This window comes from Cydia splendana, chromosome 18 (genome assembly GCF_910591565.1).
Source record: "Cydia splendana chromosome 18, ilCydSple1.2, whole genome shotgun sequence".
Classification (NCBI taxonomy): Eukaryota; Metazoa; Arthropoda; class Insecta; order Lepidoptera; family Tortricidae; genus Cydia; species Cydia splendana.
Genome location: NC_085977.1, coordinates 6,278,811 through 6,301,321, shown reverse-complemented (window position 1 = coordinate 6,301,321; position 22,511 = coordinate 6,278,811). Strand labels below are relative to the sequence as shown.

The following is a 22,511-nucleotide window of genomic DNA, read 5'->3' as shown; positions in this document are numbered from 1 at the left end:
GAATAAAACAAGCCTAAACACGAAGTGGTTTAGTTGCATGGTTGATTGGTACCGGTGACCACCTTCCAGCTCCATCATCAGACTCTGAGTATCACCTAGTGTCAAAGATCTTGTTGAGACGAATCAAACGATCCTAAACACGATGTGGTTTAGTTGCATGGTTGATTGGTAATGGTACCTTCCAGCTCCATCATCAGACCCTGAGTACTGTCTTGTGTCAAAGATCTTGTTGAGACGAATCAAACGAGCCCAAACACGAAGTTGTTTAGTTACATGATAGACTGGTACCCGTGGCCACCTTCCAGCTCCATCATCAGACCCTGTGTATCTTCAGTGTCAAAGATCTTGTTGAGACGAATCAAACGAGCCTAATCATGTTACTACATGGTTGATTGGTATCCGTGACCACCTTAATCATCATCAGACCCTCAGTACCAGTTCGTTTTTAAACCCTCGTTGATACAAACTTTACATCCTATAGGTACCAAATGCAATGACGAAACATGTAAATAAGCGAGTAGGTACCTATAATTTCTTTCGAGTAATATACCTTCATAAGTACGAGTATGGGGCTATTCATAAATTACGTCGTTTCAAATGGGAGGAGTGGGGGGGGGGTCTGGACATCGGATGATGGTAACATGACGTAGGAGGAAACAGATTCATCCGAAGCTTGATTTTTGGATGATTTGAGGGGTGGGGGGGGGGGGGGGGTCAAAAATCGTCAAAAAAGATGACGTAATTTATGAACAGCCCCTATGTACATTTGCACTGCATTTAGTATTTTCGTACTTACCAAATAACAGTTTTAGAACTTTAAAAGTTAAGTACAGTTAGTGTTGTTATGGTTGATTTCAATATGCTTCGCGAAGGATCAAGAATGTTTAATCCATCATTGTAGTGCGAGTGTGGTAGAAGGGATCGGCGTACTGAGCTCGCACGGCCTGCCGCAGCGCGTAAAATACCTAAACTCGCTCAACGCCGAAATGTAATAGCGCTCTTAATTCCGTCAACGTGATAAAATAAAACTAACTGCCACTTTTTAACTCCGCGAGATAGAAAGTGACGGACACCGTTTTATCACGCTGTCACGTAGACAAAAACGACCATCATATCCGTACAGACGTGTGCCTGATTACACGTGTGCTTAAGCGAAGTTATTAATGTGAAATACGTTGTTCCAGGACAAATACACCGCGGCAGACCATGGAGTTCGCCAACTGGTACTTCCCTGAATCCACACCAACGTATCCCAGCGGTCCCTGCTTCTACAAGTACCTGAAGAACTTCACCAAAGAGTTCGATCTCGAGAAACATATAGAGGTACGTAAAAACATAAGACGTTATAGGTCAAACGTTGCAGACTGGTAGCCAACTGGCGCCAACTGGAAGGTACTTCCCTGATTCCACGCCGATGTACCCAACAAGCAGATACCTGAAGAACTTCACCAAAGAGTTCAACTTCCCAACAACCTATTTCTAAGACGCGATAAGTAGTGCAAAAAAGTAGAAACACCACTAAAAGGTGTAAGTAAAAAAGCCGCCAATTTGTCAATTGGAGTAGACGAGGTTGTACCTACTGTGTCATATTTTGAGTTGACTGGTAACTCAAGCCTGGCGGCTTAGCACGGTCGCGTTTTTATCCCTTGTCACCATGCCTGTCACGTTCTAACAAGTATGTAAGTGCGAAAGGGACGCGCATAGTGATAGTCGATAAAAATGGAACCGTGCTGAGCCCGCAGGAATATATAATCACGCGCCATGTTGCGGAATTTCACTGCATCAAATTTTCTCATAGTATACTGAACTGACACCCTATACATGAGAATAACAGCGCCCTCTTGATAATGGTCACATGTTACTGGTCAGGCTTTACCTAGCCAAAACGTCAAAGGATTCGTCATCATATATTATGACGTTGGGTGGGATTCCCGACAAATTGAAATTAGAATCATCTAGGTTTTTTTTAATCCTTTTTTGCGAGTGAAGCTGGAAAAACCATATGATCAAAGTAAGATAAGTCAATTATATTCTCTAAAATCTGGTTATTCATACATTCATTAATTATTATTTTTAACATATATTCTAAATCCCTTAAGTAGGTATATCAAGCGTAACGATAGGTAGGTATATTCGTATTTTTGTACATAATACCATCTATCTTCTCTTGTCGTGTCTTAATGTGAGTTGTTGTCATCATCTCACAATAGATCCTGTTTAATGCCATAAAATCGATGTAAATAACGATCGATACAAAGACGTAATTGCTATGATTCTAGTTAATCACATTACTCTTGTTCGTAAAGGAAACCTGTTTATTGCTATGCAGTGTTGTCCTTCAGTTAGGTATGACATGTTTTCTGCCACAAAAAAACGTATATACGCGCTGGTTCTTTGAATAGGACTTTTTTGTACAAATAATGTAGGTAGGGTTTTATACAGTTGTATTGTGTTTTTTCTTGTTTACATAAACAAAAAACGAGCAACTTCCTTTGATATTTAAAAGCATAAAGAGTCAAGCCAGTGATATTAACTTAACTATGACTTAACTAACTAACTTAACTTATTTTAGTTAGTTACTTATAGGAACAATATGACTTTCTAAACTATCGTAAACAACACATATAGGTACAATGTCTGTTGAGTCGGTCACCAAGGTCGGGGGTCGACAAACTTTTTAAAACAGTCAAACAAAAAGTACCAAAATGGTTGACTAGTCAAAGTCGAAGCTAAATGTTAATTTTTTTTTGACGTCTTGATGAAGAGCCGACTTGGAGGTCCAACGAGCCTCCTACGGCTCGCGAGCTGCGGTTTGCCGACTTTTGACCTAGGCAGTAAATTCTCGATGGTAAAAGTGATAAGAATCTTGGAATCTACACTACATACCTTGGGTAGCTCATATACCTATAAGAATATTTCTCTCATCTAATTTATTTTGAATACAATAGTATTCAAATATCCAGTAAAATTCTTACAGTTAATACATCCAATATTTTTTTTTATATTATGTATGATGAACTAAATCTAAATAACAATTATAAAACCCTATTTTCAGTTCCGCTCTTTAGTGACGTCAGTGAAATGGGCGGGCACCCAATGGGAGATCTCATACACGAAGACAGACACCAAAGAGAACGGAACGGCAACATGTGGTTTCGTGATCCTCGCCACTGGACACCTGGGGAAGCCAAAGATACCTAAGTTTGAAGGCCAGGATAGTTTTAAAGGTGAGATTTGAGGTATTGACAGAAGAAATAATAGTAGGTACCACCGTACAGAAAGGACACTTCCTACAAAACCGATTTTTGACAGCGATTCAGGGACGAATCATGCTATCCCTTTCTAATGTATGACACTATCCCTTTGGGCTATTTAGGGTTGTCAAAATTCAAGTCATTATCTTATCTCTATCTCTGTAGCAATGCTGAGCCGAACGGAGCCGAGTTTGCCCGAAGTCAGGAGTGTCTCCCGTGAGAGGAGTGTGGTCTTGATGTAGGTACTTTACACCGTACTTGTATTTTTTTTATGATACAGGAGGCAAACGAGCAGACGAATCGCCTGATGGTAAGCGATGACCGTCGCCCATGGACACCCGCAACACTAGAAGGGTTGTAAGTACGTTGCCGGTCTATATTAGGGGGTAGTATTGAAGAATACAAGTACGGTGTAAGGGTTAGATGCTTGTCTACTACACTTAGTATAGTCAACTACTTTTTTTTATTGGGCCAAAGCAGCCACCCCATGTGACTAACCCCTACTGACCTTGTGAGATATTTGCACATGGTCTAACGCGAAATTGGGGTAGTAAAATGTATAAAATAGTGCAGTCGACCGACGCTGATATACATATATTGTAGATCATACTGTGTGATTGTCAGATACACATATTTAATTTTTATAGGTAATTGTGAAGATTGTTAGATAATTGTCCATCTTGTATACATAGATGTTGTGAGTGACATCACATTGGTAGGTACCACCTCATACCTAACCTAAGGGATTTTTGCACTATTATATTAATACGAGTAGTCGTTGACGCAAGTGAGGAGGCTAGATTAGTGATTATCACTAAACATAAAATTAGATAGAATCACTAAAATTTGTATTACATTCAAATGTCAAACTTTTGATTGTCTAATCTACAGTTTTCTTTATAGGCAAAATAATTCACGTTCAAAAGTACAAAGACCCCGAGCCATTCAGAAACCGTCGGATCCTCCTGATTGGCGCCGGCCCTTCAGGTCTGGACTTGGCAACGCATTTGACCAATCAGAGCGCTCGGTTAGTCCACAGCCATCATTTGAAATACAACCAGCCGTATTTCGGGGAAAAATATGTAAAGAAACCTGATGTGAAGATGTTCACGAGTAATGGTGTGGTGTTTGAGGATGACAGCTTTGAAGAGATTGACGATGTGATACTTTGCACAGGTAACATCCCTTTTTCCATTAACTATTTTTCATTTTCCTTATACTTTGCTCCTCCTAATTCCCTATTCTCTAATGGCTCATAGCTCAAAAATAATTTGAGAATTCAAGTTCAGCTTACGAGTGATTACTACCTATACGATCTGCCAGCTGGCATTTATCTGCCAATAGCCTGATGAGGTCTGGTTAGCAACCTAATAGCAAGAATTGACTCAAGCACTAGGTTTACGAAAGCTACTGCTGCCTGACATTCCGACCTAGACCGTTCTTAACCTCATTAGGACTCTAGGCCTTAAGTACCTATTTGGACTTTGGATCTAAAGAGTAAAGCTCCATTTAGATGGTTCAAGAATTTGCATGCATTTTTATTTACAATTGGCCGATCGGATCAATTAGGCGGCCGGAAAATTTGTCAGAATCAATCGTCCTCTGAATCAAGCGGTGGTGGCCGAGTGGATATGACGTCCGACTTTCAATTCGGAGGTCGCGGGTTCAAATCCTGGCTCGTACCAATGAGTTTTTCAGAACTTATGTACGAAATATCATTTGATATTTACCACTAGCTTTTCGGTGAAGGAAAACATCGTGAGGAAACCTGCATACATCTGCGAAGAAATTCAAAGGTGTATGTGAAGTCCCCAATCCGTATTGGGCAAGCGTGGGGACTATAGCCCAAGCCCTCTCGCGCATGAAAGGAGGCCTGTGCCCAGCAGTGGGACGTATATAGGCTGAAATGATGAATGATGAATGATGAATCGTCCTCTTGTTAGAAATGATTCTTTGGTTAAATAAATCCACGTTAATTCCAGGATACGAGTTCGACTTCAGCATTCTACACGAGAGCTGCGGGCTGACAGTCTCCAGCAAGTTCGCGCTGCCGGTCTACCAGCACATGGTGAACATCCGGAGACCCAGCATGGTGCTGCTGGCGCTGCCTAAGCCGATCATCACCCGGGCTATTGATGTTCAGGTAACACTTCTCTGATTAACAACGGCTTCAATGATATCTAGGGGCACTCCCTTGTTAAATTTTTCGCAGGGTATCTTACAATAGAATTATGTAGACCAAAATCTGAAACATGATACCAAACTTGGCAATATTTCATGGAAATACATAATTCCTGTCAAAAATAACCTGTTCCTCACGCCAGCTAACAGTGATTTTTTTCTAATTGCAGGCGGATTACGCAGCGTCATTGGCGGCGGGTAAATTCGAGCTGCCCTCACAGGAGACAATGCTCAAGTCATGGCTGCAACATGTGTATTCTCTACAGACTAGGGGCAAGAAGATTGTCGATGTCAACTTCTTGGCCGACCAGCAGGTAAGACAGCTTCTGATTTCATTCAAACATAGAGAGAAATTGCGAGATCCCCTTATAACAAAAACTAGGGGGCACGTTTATCTCTTAGACTTTACCTCTATATTACAATCAATAACTCTTTCCACCACCTTTCTGAACCTCTATTGATGTACAGAAATACGGAACGTGCGCAGCCCTCATGCAATGCAACGGATCCCAGTGATCTTGATCAAATTGCCGGATCACCTTCTTTTAGGAGCCTTCTCTTGTAGAGACCTGTGGTTTGCGCCCGATTGAATTCTCTCTCGTCTTTCTCCCGTCTCCGGCATAAATAATAAAATGAAATAGTGGAGCTTACACACCAAATCATAAGTTCGCATTTATGCTTTCTGGAGGAGAGAGCAGCAAAATTAAAAAGTATAGCCACTATAGCCAGCATCACACTCAAAGCCCACAGAATTAATTTCAGATTCGGCCATCCTGTAGTTTTCACTGACCACGCACCTTTAACCCTAGTGTATTTTATCTGAACTTTTTATCAAAACCCCAATACTTTCTCCCAAAAACGGACGACTTGACTCTATCAAAACATATGCTTACATCCGATTTCATTCCATTTTCTAGGACCAGTACTTCGCCAACCTCACCGCTGAAGCCGGCATCACGCGAGTGGCCCCTGTACTAACCACAATAAGGGACTTCAACGCCAAAAACCGCCTCGAAGACTTACTCAACTACAGGGACTTTGACTACAAAGTACTAGATGATCACAACTACGACAGATTCTACAACCCGAGGAATGAGACCTGTAATATTTTAGCCTGATTAGAAATTTTGTATAGTAGGTAAAATAGAATAGGAATAGCGTCGGTTGAGAATACAGGCCAAAATGGCGCTCTCAAGCATTAACCAAACTAAAGGCCTGGGTTTTTGCAAATAGAACCCTTAGCATGCCCACAGATGACACGCACACTCAATGTCACTTTACTAAACTGTACACAGTAGAAATACCTCCTAGAGACAAATGGACTAACGACCAAATGTTCGTCGAAGAGGGAAGCCTTATTTGGTATACGGATGGTTCCAAGAAAGGCAATGATGTAGGATGTGGGATCTATGGTGAGAGACCTAAGCTCAGAGCTAGCGTCAGCATGGGCACACAGGCCTCAATCTTCCAGGCAGAAGTCTTCGCCATCAACAAATGTGCGGAGATCAACCTGGATAGAAACCTAAGACACCAGCATATCTACATCAACTCAGACAGCCAGGCTGCTCTACTGGCACTAGAATCTCTTGAGTCAAACTCAAAACTAGTCCAGAACTGTAAATCAAACCTAAATGCACTGGCTTATTCCAACAAAGTCATACTTAGATGGGTACCAGGGCACTCCGACATTAACGGAAACGAAGAAGCGGATGAACTTGCTAGAAAGGGCGCAGACACACCCCTGGTCGGCCCAGAACCGTTTTGTGGAACCACAAAACGGGATGCATATTCTCTGCTCAACAACATAGAAAAAACGAGAGCAATCGATTGGTGGAAGTTCGTAAAAGGACAAGAACACTCGAAAGCTCTAATCAAAGGGTTCAACAGCAAAACTGCTAAGGAGCTTCTAGGGCTCAAAAGACACAAAACTTGTGCGGTGACTAGAATTTTGACTGGACACTGCAAGTTGAACAAACACATGTTTCAAATTGGGAAAAAACAAGATGCGACATGCAGGTTCTGCCAAGAGTCAGAGGAGACTGCTATGCACATCCTCTGCTCCTGCGTACCACTAATGTCCAAAAGAAGTGCCTACCTAGGGCGACATATACTGGAACCCTATGAGGTACAGAGCATTACGGCCCAAAGAATCTGGAATTTCCTGGATTCAACGGGCATTAGTAATGAACTTTAAAGGGCCGTCACAATAGATCACAGCTTGGTCGAAGCGACAGTTAAAGGCCCACATAAAACATAATATAAGTTAAAGTGACGTCACAAAGTTTGTGACTCCCCCCTCCCCCTTGTCACAACATGTCACATTATCTTGACCCCCTCCCGCCCCCTAAACGTGTGGTGTAATTAATGGATAACCCCTATAGGATAATTACACTCTTTTAACAGAAAATTATCACAAAAGTGTGACATATCCAAAACGTTTGTGTCATATCATATATTGTACATTTAACATGTACTCATCTAAAACGGATATGGCAATATTATAAATGCTTTTATTTTAAGATTACCACTATATTTACAATATTTGTATGGTACTATAAATAGTAAACATATGTGCCTACATGATAAATAAGTTCAATATTTCCTTAATGTAAAACTTTTCGTAAAATATTTTTTTTTGCTTCTTTTCGCTCTCCTGTAAACCAATGTAAGTGGCGTATGGCACAAACGTATTCTCACCCGACGAATTAGATCAGCTCTCTGAAGCCCTGTAGTCACTTGAAGTTTTGCGAAAGTACTTATGTCGCCTGCTATTTTATAAGGATGGCAGTTACAGTCACTTTCTAACACGGCTGCTGTTTGCTCTAGGATTGCAAGTAGTGCCTTCACATGTATCTTGAATTGTGCATCACAACTACCTACATGTCGCAAAATTTCGTGATGGAGATGGAGTTAGACAAACTTCGATCTTACAATTGTCATTTTTGCTAGGCATCTGATTTCGCGCGAGCGGGACTGACTGGGGCTGCATGTGAAGACCGCCTTATTTCCTAGCGCCTGTAATAATTCCCAGGCATCAGGCGGCCTGTGATGATCGGCAGTTTATCATAATTATCCATACTAAAGAACAAAAACTAGAATTACGCAGTAATATGTACATTGTAGCTACCTATTGAATTAAAAGTTTGATTATTACGCTTTAATTTGGATTATAACGATAGTTACCTATTGTAGATATTTTTGTATAAGTACAAATATATAGGATGTAACAATTACTTTGTGTTTAAATTTTGTTCCCATAAAGATGAGCAAAGAAAAAACGTAGCTACCTAAGTATAACCAAATAACTCTATTAAGTATAACTCTACTGTAATTAACATAAAATGACATATAATATGTAGTAGGTACTTAGATAATTCTTACAAAAACAACTTGTAACTGAATAAAAACTTTATTTGCAAGCTTCAAGCTTAAAATATAGGTGCATATACTTAGAGACTAGTTAAAGTTATAAAAATACTGTATCTGAAACCGAATAGGTACATATAAGGCACGATGACTTAGTTTTAAATTAAAGGAACAATAAAATAACAAGTTATGTATTTGTGATAGACGTTAGGTTTAACCTCGTATATATATAATAATAGTAGTTTATGTGACTGCTACATAATGAAAGGGCATTAAAATACGAGTGTGGGTTTATGATACGAGTGTGGGTTTATGAAACGAATAAAATGAGTTTCATAAAAGGATCACACGAGTATTTTAATGCCTAAATATGTACAGCTACATACACTGCTTTATCTACACACATATTATAAACTTTCTATGATATATTCACGAACCTCATATTACAGCCGACATTGGGGCACTTTGTTCTCTGGCGGAACTCGCGGATATGACTCATATCGTAGGCTCATATCATATGAGCCTATGAGGTGCCCATATAACCATTCCAGTCGCAGAATCACAAAGTGGTAACTAAATGTCAGATGTGTCGTAACAGAGTCCACACAATGTGTCTAGAATTGTTTCGAAACAAAGTGTCGTCGCCGTGTCAACACTTTTCCGTAACAAGGTGTCGACACATTTGTGTGCACTTTGCGTGCGGTTTGCGACTAAATCTGACAGCAAATTTGTGACAGCAAATGTCAATTTAAAATACCTCTTGAAAACCAAGGTTTGTCAAACTACCATTAGTGTCTCGTGTGCTCGTAATTCTAGTAAGTCATCATGGGCAATGCAAATGATAATAATCGACCGAAACCATATAAACACCCAACACCCGTCAACCTTTTACAGAAAAGTTTTTAAAGAAATGCAATAAGCTACTTAGGTCAGGCAACGAATGCTCCAAAAGTTGTAGAGGGAAATGCTCGGAACACAATTTTTGACTCCGTAACTCGGTTTGATAAGTTAGGTGGTGAACATATCAAAAGTCCCCGGCCGTAGCCCTTGAGCGGGGGGGAGAGAGGGGGCTTTGAAGGTCCCATTTTCCGGTTTTTCGATTATATCTCGGAAACTATGCATCTCACCGACATGGCCACTTATACAAAATGAAAGTTAATTTAATTTGTTACAAGTTTATTCAGTCAATTTTTTCGATATATTGAATAGTTTTTGAGATATCCGCTCTTGAAAGTTTATTTAGGGCTCTCAATTTTATCTTGATATATCTATATCAGTGAAGGTGCTAGGCCGTGTTTGGTATCGTTTTCGTATAAATCTGGGGTGCTGAATCCATTTAAGGTATCACATTGACACCATTCCACAAAATAAAAAAAATTCTTTTTAGGGTTCCGTACCTCAAAAGGAAAAAACGGAACCCTTATAGGATATTATCACTCGTGCGTCTGTATGTATGTCCGTCTGAATACACAAAATAGTTCTTTACCTATAGATGACAGGAAAACCTATTAGAAATGTGCAGTCAAGCGCGAGTCGGACTTAATGTACGGAACCCTTAATACGCGAGTCCGACTCGCACTTGGCCGGTTTTTTTGAAACTCCTCTTGACGCTTAACCGCTGAACCGATTTCGTTGAAATTTGGTATAGAAATAGTTTGCGTCCCGGAACAGGACATAGGATAGATCTTATAACCAAAATCATCTTTTGAAGGTGTGAAAAGTGGCGTGGAAATTTGTACGGGAAATCAATAACCGCTGCACCGATTTATATGAAATTTGGGATGGTCTACATCTTTGATTTAGTTAAAAATGATAAAAAAACATGACTTCAAACCTAAACTTAAACAGTATTAACTTTAAGAAGTCAATTCTGAATTCCCACCTACACCTCATTGCACACCTTTAAAGGATGATTTTTGAGATAACTTATTATGTCCTGTCTCGGGACTCAAAATATATGTGTACCAAATTTAAATTAAAACTGTTCAGCAGTTTAAGCGTGAAGAGGAGTTTAAAAAAAAGTATTTTAATAAGTTTATATGTTTTTACTTCGGAATGGTGTCAATGTGATACCTTAACTAAATTTGGTACTGCGAATTTATACGAAAACGATACCAAACATGGCCTCGTAGCTTTACTGTTGTAGAAGTCAAAATAAAATTGAGAGCCCTAAATTCTTATTACTTGGCCAAACTTGTGTAGAAGGAATAGGTAAAATAAAAGTCTTCGGCAGGAATATAAGACACACATTTTTTTTTTTGCGTTACTATTTCAATCATCAAATATAAACATACCTTGATTATATTATTCTAGTGAGATCCTCATAGATAAACAAAAACATTTACTTAAAAAATTACAAGGTCGAAATGTCACGGAACTTGTGAGAGTAATATGTGAAAAATAAAAACTTTTATGACAAAAAAATCTGGACACAATTTAAGAATCACTCAATTGCGTCGAGGAATCATCTGTATTTTTGCTTGTTTCATTACCTCCTCGCTTCTTTTTTGTCCTTTGTATTCTGTAGCAATTTGTTAGATCTGAAAATAAAGATAAGTTGCGTCGTCACGGATGTCGATTTATAGGTTTTAGGGAGTGCAGAATTCGAAAACGATGATCATTTTATAATCCAAGATGGCGGCTACGTATGATGTCATACAAGTGGAATCCAAAATAGTCATCATTTTCGAAATCTGCGCCCCCTAAAACCTATAAAACGACATCTATGACGACTTTTATGACATAGTGCATGGCCGCCATCTTGGAATCCAAAATAGTCATCATTTTCGAAATCTGCGCCCCCTAAAACCTATAAAACGATATCCATGACGACTTTTATGACATAGTGCATTGCCGCCATTTTTAAATTGATAATGTTATCATTTTCGAAATCTGCGGCCCCCAAAACCTATAGAACGACACCCATGACGACTTTTATGACATAGTGCATGGCCGCCATTTTGGATTCCAAAATGGTCATCATTTTCGAAAGCGGGGCCCCCTAAAACCTATAAAACGACATCCATGACGACTTTTATGACATAGTGCATGGCCGCCATCTTGGAATCCAATATGGTTATCATTTTCGAAATCTGCGCCCCCTAAAACCTATAAAACGACACCCATGACGACTTTTATGGCATAGTGCATGGCCGCCATTTTGGATTCCAAAATGGTCATCATTTTCAAAATTGGGGCCCCCTAAAACGTATAAAACGACATCCATGACGACTTTTATGACACAGTGCATGGCCGCCATTTCGGATTCCAAAATGGTCATTATTTTTGAAATCGGCACTCCCTAAAACCTATATATCGACACCCATCTCGACTTTTATGACAAAGTGTTTTGCTACCAGATTGCATGCAAGACATTTCTATTATTTTTACGTACAAAAATGACCCCCTGTCAACTTTCAATCGAGATTTAATCGATAATTTATTCGATTAATATTCAGATTAATTCAATTTCAATCTATGTTAGGTCGACTAAACTAATCGCGATTAAAATTTGAGAATTAACTTTTTTTATTCCATTAATTAGTCGAATAAACAGTTAATCGATTAATGCCCATCTCTGACCACGGCATTTTTACACTTTGAGAATATCTGAAAACAAATCAACACAAGGAGCCATTTTGCAAATCCAGTAACATACCAGTAACTTTGTTATTACTTTTGACAGCGCGTGTCATGTGTCAACACAGAGTCGACACAAAGTCGAAACATTGCAACTACTTTGTGACTGCAATATTTCTCAGCCTTAAACCATATTTATACATCATAATTAACAAGTTTCGTAGTATGTAAAGCGTTATTTCTGTTATTTAAGTATAGTATACGCATCGAAGTACTAAAAATGCTTCAAATAATATAGTTATGAACACAGGCACTGAGAAGTAAACAATTTCATTTCCGGCTAAACTAAAACAATGTGGTGGCGCGTTGATTATATTACACTTAGTTTATCAAATCACTCGAGCAGTTTAATTCCCCATAATAATTTAAGTCATATTGTAATATAAATGCAAACAATATATAATTACGTCTTGTAATCCGTTTTAGAGATGGCGTATTAATGTCACTTATTTTTATTTAAGTATTTTTCCATCTGACAGTTTCCATTTGACAGGAACAAAATGAACGAATGCACGAATGATTTTGGCATAAAGTAGTCGCAAACCCGAAACAATGTGTGCACACGGCGACCACACTTTATGTCACTTTGTGTCATGTGTCGACCCTTCCCCATTTCTGGTAACTGTGTCGACACGGCGACGACTCTGCGACTGGAATTGTGACCGAAACAGACGGTGTCGACACAAGATGTGTCAACACCGCGTCGTAACGGCGACTGGAAATGGTTGTATGGGCATGGCGTCTCCGAAATATCTTTATCTTACATTTTACACGAAACTTTTGTTATAGTTACTTTAAAAACAACAAAACAAATTATTTTTCACCACACCAGCTCGGAAAGGCTTACTTTGCACTTCAAAAACGGATAGCAAAGTTGGACTTTGCTATCAGTAATTCACATGTGGGGCAAAGTAATCAAATGCCAATTTTGAATTGTTTTCTTATGTTTGCTGGTAGAATTGACTTTTAAATGATGATTTTGGATGATAAATATTTAATAACATTCGTTTGAATTTTACATTTAATATTTGCTTCGGGTTGGTGTGGTGAAAAATTTTGTGTTTCACTCGGGAGCATGTTTAACCCTCGTGCTTTGAAACCCTCGCAACGCTCAATATTCCATTTTTCGAACCACTCGCTACGCTCGTGGTTCAATTTTGGAATCTTTCGCTTGCTCGGGTATCAATATAAGCACGAGCGGTTAAACAACAACTTTGCCCCCTTGTAAAACAAATAACTATTTTACTTACTAATTAATTAAAAGATAAACTGTACGTCAAATGGCGGCAAATTAAAACTTTTTTCACGCACGTCACGCATCCGTAGTTTTTTTTTAATTTAGAGATATACTTGTTCGCAATCTGAATGCATTACCAAATCGATTTTGATATAGTAATGAAGCTATTACAACATTTTCACAGATAAGAAATTTGCTGTAACAAAACAGTTTATCGTAATGTGGGCCATTATTTACGGATTTTGAAGGCATCATAGAGGGTTTATGATATGTGTGTAGATATAGTAGTTTGTGTTACAAGGGATCAAAATGATATATTTCCGTCAAGGGCGTACATTGAATCCTGAATGAAGCGATGGATTCTACAATAGAATCCCGAACGTAGTGAGGGACTCTAAAGTAGAATCCTGAGCGTAATGAGGGATTCAAGTGTTAACGCCCAAGACGAAATAATTTTGATACCGTGTGACACATACTGCTTTTCACATCACCTATGAGGAAAATAAAAACATCTTAGGGTTGACACTACAGTGTTGCCACTTTTTAATTTCTACTCTTTTTTGCCAGGCTGTACATACGATGTTCATAGTTAATTATATTAATATTTTATACTGGCAATGAAATGTCGTTGAACAGAAAAGTGCCACTTTGATCCCTCCTAGCAGGGAAGAAAAATCAATTTTCTGATTAGGTGATGTGAAAACATTTTTTCTCTACAGTTGCTGTGCATGCGTAAATATAATAAGCCGTGAGTATTGAATTGCAATATCAATCCTACATTTGAACCAGATTTTTGATGTGAGAGCATAGAGCTAGGAATCCTCTAGACGGAGTTTAGAGCAATTATTTCATGAAACTGATGCTGCCAAAAATACAGGAGTGCAGGGGACGAGGTGAGCGAGGTCCCGTGCCGTGATTGGTCCGTTCAAAGACACGGACGTCACACAAAGACACTTTCGACTCGAAAATGGAGTAAACTACCGTATTTGTGGCAGAGGGGGTAGAGCTACTATGCTCAGTCTGGAGTGAGAGTCATAATGTAGGAGTCACTTGCTCTAAAAAACAAGAAAATAAATGCGTAGTAAAATGCTATTATTATCGTGAAAACTTGTGAAATTATTTTTCTTCAGGCACAGGCAACGGATCCGTGCCAAATTTCATGAAGTAATTTATTTGTACTAGTGGAGATGGATGCGATGTAATTAAGTCTCGAATTTCTTTCAAAAGCGCTTTCTCGTCATCGTCGAAGTAAGTGGGTAGCATCTTGATAGTTACCAAGTAAACCGGAACAAAATCCTTTTCAGCCATCATGCGTATTAAGAATTTTAGCTTTGTCAATACATTTACTTCGAAAAAGTCAAACACAGATTCTAAGGCTCTAGCGAATGGGCGGTAGATTAATGTATCATATTTAGCAACATCTTCCTTTAGATATTTAATTATTATTTTTGTTATATCATCTGTGCTTGCTGAATATAGATCATATAGTTGTGATTTCTCAGTCATTGAATCAGGCTTGTTTTTATATAATATGTCTACAAATGCCGCCGATAATTTCAACTGTTGGAATAAGATGATGTTCTGGGTAGCTGGCAGTGTGCTCTCTAGTTTTTTCAGTATATTACGATACAATGGACTCGGATTTGCTTTGCTCTTCAAGAATGGATAGTCTATCGATCGAAGTAAATGTACAACTATTTGCTCAAAGTTTTGTTTCACAATTAATTGACGATCGTTAACTTTATTCCATGAAGCCAGTGACTTTTCCATTAAAGGTACAAACACCTTATTAAATTTCGCAGTTTGATCGCTTTCATCAACAACACATAATAAATATTTTGTCAATACGTTCATGTCATGCCTGTGTTGATATCCATAACTACTCTTAATAAGAATATCATTTGCGAATTCTTCTATTATATTCGCTATGAATTCATAATCCAGTTCTTCAATAATATTACTTATCTCTTCTTTTATTTTTTGCAATGTGCTTTGACAATCAATTTTGGATGGAAGAGATTTCAGGACCTTGTAACTTTTCTTGCAATAGGCAGCTTTAATGCTGCTATGTATATTAGCTACTTTGCCGAAAGAGTTATATGTAGCCTTATCTTCCTCTGCTGACAAGCTATCGATAAAGGTTTGCATCAGTTCCCACACCTCTGCAATCAATGTTACGTCAGGTTCCTTACATAACATCTCATTGGTAGTTTGGAAGAGAACTGCGCGAACAGAAGAATTTTTTGTTGTTTTCCAAACGTCTTCAAATATCTTTTTCATTTCAGATGTTGATAGTTTAGCAAATGCCAGACGTATACCATGTTTCTGTAATGTTACTATACCATTTAGAAGCTTCAGCACGACATCGCGGCTGTGACTGGATCGCAAGTTGTACAGGATGGAACTTAAAGCAGGTTGAGTGAATTGCACATAGTCACCTTTTGCATACCACAAAATAGCATCAGGTGAGACCTGAGGCCGAGCAGTATGCATACTTTGTGCGATGTTCTTGCGTAAACTCATCTGGAGCTCGTCTGTATCAGCCCAATTTATTTTAGTTTCCTGAGGTTCGTATTTTTTCAGAAATTCCAACAGTTCCTGCTGATTAAGCAAGCAGTAGAGACCACGAATAAGCGCTTTGTGTCCTCCGGGTTTGTCAAGTCGGTTGCGGTAAGCCGCCGTCCATTCACTGGCTATGGTATGCGGCCAGTAGATCCGTAATTTCCGTAACACTTTTTCTATAGACGTGGAGTCGTTATAACGCAGCTTATCTAGTTCATCCTTGTGTCTTATAAACATTTCGGGATCATGCTTTAATGCGTTCATGCATACAACTTCAGATGGAGATATAGCAAGGGAGTCCTCAAATATGTACCTCTTCCAAGACTTTTTAATATCATACAAAGGCATCAAGGATGTAGTCCATCCTTTTTCTTTTTTAATCTTAACACAATCTTTAATTTTGTTTATCAGTAATGGGTAATCACTAAGGTCTTTTTTCCATACATTCAATAGATCAAGACCTTGTTTTAATAAGTTGACATACTCTCCGAACTCTGTTTGGTGAGAAATCACATGTTTGTCTAATTTAGTTAACAACAAATTAAACAGGTAGTTAAAGACTTTCTCTTTTAGAACGCCTTTTAATTTCTTTTCGTAATTTCTTAAAAGGTCGAAGGTGAATTTTTGTTCTATAATTGCAGGTACTTCCTGATCGTGAGTGACTTTGTATGCTATTATGGCCTTAATGCACGTTTGGACATTATTTTCAGACTCAATGTATACTTCCATACTGCGGAAGAGTTCATCAAGGATGCTCCAAATGGTTTCATCGTAAAGCTGAGGATGTGTTTTATGCAGTAAATCATTAACGAACTGGACTTTGAACCGGAAGGGCTCGTTAATGTGCCTCTCCCGATAGTACTGTAGTACATTTTGAATGTGCGTTAAATTTTTGCTGGCATTTTCTACCAAAATCATCAACATGGCGTTTCTCTCATCAGGGTTAGATTCAGCGCGTATTAGCTTTTTCAATTCGGGGAATGCGACACCAAATGGAGCATATTTGTACCAGCGATATGTGCTGGCGCTGCCAATACCGCCACCGCCACGGCAACTCATTGCCACAGCTGAACATTTCAGTGTTATACAACCACTATCACTAGTGTCTGTCACTGTCCTGTCAATGCATTGCTTCATAAATTCAGACTTCTCCTCTTTCGGCATGTATTTGATGAAGTTGCCGAGTCTGTCTTGATCAAACCAACGCTTTAATTCTTTGTTTTCAAGTTGAGTACGTAAGAACGGTTTTATATCTTCTTTCTTCAGAGTTTTGGCAAAAGTGTCGATGTTGATACAGTAAATGTATTTTTCAAAATTGTCAATAATCCTTTGATAACAATTTTTCATAACGATTTCGGTATGCTTTTTTGTCATAGTGGGCATATTATATCTGTCATTTTTTTCTAAAGCATCTAGATATAGATCTGTATGGGTAGTCAAAAGGAACATCACAGCTTTTAGATGCTCAGTTCTGTAGTGATGGTTATCTGTAGACTTGAGAAATATTTCAAGTATTGTAGGCGACCTTCTGCACAGTCGTCCAAATATATCAGGCGATATTTTCACGTTGTGTTTTTTTACAGCTTCTTCTACTGCATTCATTGGACAGTTTGGTAACCATTTGATGGCTGTCTTTAGATTTTTTTCTTTGAAATATTGGAAAAACTTTTCCACCATAGCTTCGTTTTTCAAGGTAAGCCTAATGTGAAGTAGAAATTTACTACTTGCTTTCGGCATCATCTGAGGGAACAGTTCAGAATGCAGGTACTCAGGATCAATTATATGCGCGTACTGAGCATCAGTATATAACCAGTTCGACCGTTTTATGGCTCTTGACACGTACAGCATATCTTCGCCTTTTAGGACGTCGAGGATGTACTCCAAATCCCGTATTTTGCTGGCAAGATCAATGTTGAACAGATTTTCGATGTCAGTCTTGTTGTAGTCGATTTTAGCTGGTTTATCATTGGTGGGAGCGACATCCTTCAAAAGTTGATTGTAATGCTGATGTCGCTTACCTAATGTGGCACCTTCAAGCACTAACGGCGCCATGATGGATTCTGTAAATGATAAAAGATTTCTGATTATATTAAACTCGTGTTTATTATAATTACAGAGTTATTCAGATGGTGTGAGCAGCTAAGCAGTCACCCTGTATTTTACAGTTACAGGGCATTTTGTCAAAGTTTATAAATTATTAAAAATAATACATGGTTCTCGTCTTGTAACAAAATGTTTGAAAATTGTATAGACTCTGTATTGGCAATTTGGCACACCTTAGTAAAAGATGCAGCTTAAAGGAATCAATTGGTATACAACAATTGGATAAATTAATTAATTGAAAACCATTGATAAGATATTAGAGTTAAACTAAACTAGATTTACGAGTAAACTACCTATCTACAGATGTGAAAGTTACGGAACGTTTCCAAAAAGTTGGAAATCTTCTCAAAAATTTCTTGTATATTTCACATTAATATTAGAAATTCCCATTTTATGTTCCGGAAACTTTCAATCCCCATACAAAAAAGTGAGAAGTTTCTGAATCTTTCCTATACATACTGTTATAATCTGTCGTTAATATTTTGCCAAAGCACGATATGATTGGCCGTGTTGGCCTAAGTCAATGATGAGCTCATGTTTTTACGCCCCCACACTCAACAATAACTCCTACACTCGTTAAACTATTTTTGGTATAATCAAGACCAAATAAATTATTACAACAATACAACAAGATAGAAAGTAATGTATAAAAGCAACTATAGGTAGATGCACAAGGTTTGGATTTTAACTCAATAAGTCTCCAATTAATTGATATTGATATCTGTAAAACTTTACTTTCTTATTTTATCTAATCAATATTATACCATTAAATAGAATTACTAAGTTCTTGAAAACATAATACTTGAAGAATGATTTTATTGGGCTTGTCATTCGACAAAATACTTATAGCAAAATGTTTTAATAGCATGTCAGTACCAACGCTTGCAATCGCTTACAGGCTGCGGTAGCTGCTTAAGATCAGGCGGGCAGCGCGCTTATACCTCCATCGTGATATTAAAAAAACCGGGCAAGTGCGAGTCGGACTCGCGCACGAAGGGTTCCGTACTGACCCCGCCCGACGTTGCTTAACTTCGGTCAAAAATCACGTTTGTTGTATGGGAGCCCCAGTTAAATCTTTATTTTATTCTGTTTTTAGTATTTGTTGTTATAGCGGCAACAGAAATACATCATCTGTGAAAATTTCAACTGTCTAGCTATCACGGTTCGTGAGATACAGCCTGGTGACAGACAGACGGACGGACGGACGGACGGACAGCGAAGTCTTAGTAATAGGGTCCCGTTTTACCTTTTGGGTACGGAACCCTAAAAATCACGAACAGGTCTACAGGCACCTTAAAATTTTTATGATTTTCTAACGCAAATGCTAAAAATACGAAAATTGCTCCTATAAGCTGAATAAGTACTTACCTACTATACTTAGGTCTATATAGGTAGGTAGGACCTTGGGCCTTAGGAGGATAGGCAAGTATGCATATACTTTTTACCAGAGCTGGGCACCGTTAATCAAAAAGTTAACTTCGTTAATCGTTAATCCGTTAAATAAAAAGTTAACTTCGTTAAACGTTAAAACGTTACTTTTCAAAAGTTTTAACGGAAGTTAAAGTTAATCGTTAATCGTTAACTCGAAATCGTAAATATACGCAATAAGAAATAAAACTAGGAGAAATAATCATAAATTTTGATTTTTATTAAAGACTAATCTACTAATTAATAATAGCATAGCCAATAAAAATATCATTCACTAGCATCTGCCATAAGGTGCATGTTCCCCTTCATGAACATGAGCATATTAAAATTGTCGTCTTATAGCGACGCCCGTTTTGGAGAAAAAATATCTTTTCCCGCCGAAAACAGGCGTTCCACAGCAGCACTCGAAGGTATACTAGTGATTATATTTGAGGCAGCGCGCGGCCTTGGTGTGAGTAGGTACTTAGGTATTAACGATTAACGGACTTAAGAAAAGTTACCGGAAGTTAACAAGTCCGTTACAGGTTTTTAAAGTTAACTTAAAAGTTAATCCGTTACTCGAAATCTTAACTTCGTTAATTAACGATTAACGGATTAACGAGTTAATGCCCAGCTATGCTTTTTACAATATGTGGACTCTTAATCGATTAAACATAAACATATATTGTTGTTGACTACACTATGTTTTTGTAATACGCTATATTATTATAAACAACTCTTAACCGGATTTTCTAAATGTCTGTTTGTATCAATTAGTTAGGTACCAGTCCAGAATTCTAGAATCATTTATTATAGCCAAATACCTAATTATACCGTGTTCAGCAAAGCTATTTTTGTGTAACAGGAAAAACAGACTACAAATTATTGCACCATTAGTAGAAATTATTTGTTAGTCACTCCGAGTACCTACCTACTTATACTTGTATTGTACATAGGTATACTTTTTTGGCTTGCTTACCCTACTTGTTACAATATAAATACATATTTATATTACTAAATACAACCTAAGAGATGTATAGAAATGTACTTACATAAATATTACTGCAAAACTCGTACTAATACGGAGTAATCGAGGAAACGCTAAAGTTACCCGGCCTCCGGCTCACCGGCTGACTAATGGAATATAAAGGAAATATGTATACTTACGTACAAAACGTGTACAAAACACACGCACACAGACACAGTGCCGCGCCACAGCTGCGCTAAAAGTGACACAAAGGCGAATCGTTCGTTCAGAAATCACTCTGGGTTAAGGATGGACTAAAACCGGTAATGACCTAATATCGAATTTTCTTAATGCTTGCAACTCTACGATGAAATTGAATGAATAAAACATAGAAGGTAGGATCCTAATAGAAGAGGTATACGCTTGCCTCCGTGAGGGACAAAACATAGGCAATGCGACACTATGATTAGTCGAATTTATTTGTTGCCCACCATAACCCATACTAATTTATGGTGAGGAATAAAAAAAATGCGAGACTGTGACAAGGATAAGCAATAATAGCACTTTCGCTGCTACTCCTACTGAAAGATACATAAGACTATCCCGTTCGCTCATTTCCCCCACCCATCATGCCTTATCCAGTTAAAATACTAGATTCATGGAATAAAACAACGGGTTGCACTCCGGGAGTGCCGGCAGAAGTGAAAACTCCATAGAGGTACAATAATATAGAGATGAAACGGGGGAGGGGCCAAATGACCGAACGAGATACACTTATAGAACTTTCAGAAGGAGTAGCAGAGAAAGCGGTATTATTGCTTGTCCTTGTCACAGTATCACTTTTTTTGTTCTCCACCATAAATTTAGTATGGTCTATGGTGGGCAACAAATAACCCGACCGAATTACGTAGATTGTTTTTGGGTATATTGTCAGGAATTTTAAAACGTGTTTTTAATATTGTCGCATTGCGTATGTTTTGTCCCTCACGGAGGCACGCGTATACCACTTCTATAGGATGCTACCTTCTATTTAAAACTCAATGACATTGTAAAAGTTTTTCGATCAGGTCACGTGTCCGTCTTAGACATCGGTTACACGCTAATTCTGGCGTCAGTTCAGTCCATCAGTCCATTCGAGTTTTGACTGATGCCAGAATGATGGAAAATGGACACGGTTAGACGATCAGTCCAGACTGACACAGACTGATAAAATTACGACAATAGACATCGGTTACACGCGAATTCTGGCGTCAGTTCAGTCCATCATTCCCAATGACCTTTTATTTATGCAGACGTGTGACGTTCATAGTTGACAAAACTAAAATTTGATCCAACGATTTTGACAACTTGACAGGTTGGCGTCACCCATACGACTAACTAAATATAGGTTCCGGAATCTATATTTGATGGCTCACGATCGTGCGCCTGGTACCATATCTACCTCTTTTTACTTACATCCATGATCATTCCATTGTTGCATGGACGGTGACTGACGCGAGAATAACACAAAGAGGTTACACGATCAGTCTCCTATCAGTTTTCTGTCATTCAAAACGGACTGACGAATATTTTCAAAAAAATTAAATTTTCATCAGTCCAGACCATATATCAGTCCATCAGTCCGCGTGTTACACGATAATTCTCCCATCAGTCTGACCAGACTGATGGACTGAACTGACGCCAGAATTAGCGTGTAACCGATGTCTTACGAATTTTCAATCTGTCGAATCTGTCGGTCACGTGACCTGTCGCGAGTTTAACATTTTTTCCCCATCGCAAAAAGTGCACAGCGCCG

General features: G+C 38.4%; 3 protein-coding genes and 1 long non-coding RNA gene across 5 annotated transcripts in view; 3 read left to right on the top strand and 1 right to left on the bottom strand.

Moving 5' to 3' along the window:
* LOC134799416 (senecionine N-oxygenase-like) overlaps window positions 1-8,665 on the top strand; it is a 30,627-nt gene extending 21,962 nt beyond the window's left edge. Inside the window, exons 3-9 of the mRNA XM_063771816.1 lie at window positions 1,185-1,323; window positions 3,056-3,227; window positions 4,158-4,430; window positions 5,237-5,397; window positions 5,606-5,749; window positions 6,353-6,593; window positions 8,145-8,665. Coding sequence (XP_063627886.1) covers window positions 1,185-1,323; window positions 3,056-3,227; window positions 4,158-4,430; window positions 5,237-5,397; window positions 5,606-5,749; window positions 6,353-6,553 — 1,090 coding nt within the window. The 3' untranslated portion in view covers window positions 6,554-6,593; window positions 8,145-8,665. The remainder of the gene's footprint in view (window positions 1-1,184; window positions 1,324-3,055; window positions 3,228-4,157; window positions 4,431-5,236; window positions 5,398-5,605; window positions 5,750-6,352; window positions 6,594-8,144) is intronic.
* LOC134799417 (transcription initiation factor IIA subunit 2-like) overlaps window positions 1-22,511 on the top strand; it is a 215,563-nt gene that overhangs the window by 114,128 nt on the left and 78,924 nt on the right. The gene's annotated exons all lie outside the window — the stretch shown is intronic.
* The window catches only part of LOC134799429 (uncharacterized), a 78,564-nt gene that overhangs the window by 49,539 nt on the left and 6,514 nt on the right, over window positions 1-22,511 (top strand). The gene's annotated exons all lie outside the window — the stretch shown is intronic.
* On the bottom strand, window positions 14,755-20,882 carry LOC134799406 (uncharacterized). Its single transcript, XM_063771800.1, has 2 exons — window positions 20,802-20,882; window positions 14,755-18,299 (listed from the first exon to the last, which is right to left on the bottom strand). The coding sequence occupies exon 2, from the start codon at window positions 18,289-18,291 to the stop codon at window positions 14,794-14,796; it is 3,498 nt and encodes a 1,165-aa protein (XP_063627870.1). The 5' UTR covers window positions 18,292-18,299; window positions 20,802-20,882; the 3' UTR covers window positions 14,755-14,793.

Coding starts and splice junctions, on each gene's coding strand:
- LOC134799406 (XM_063771800.1), bottom strand. CDS start 18,291: ATGGCGCCGTTAGTGCTTGAAGGTGCCACATTAGGTAAGCGACATCAG.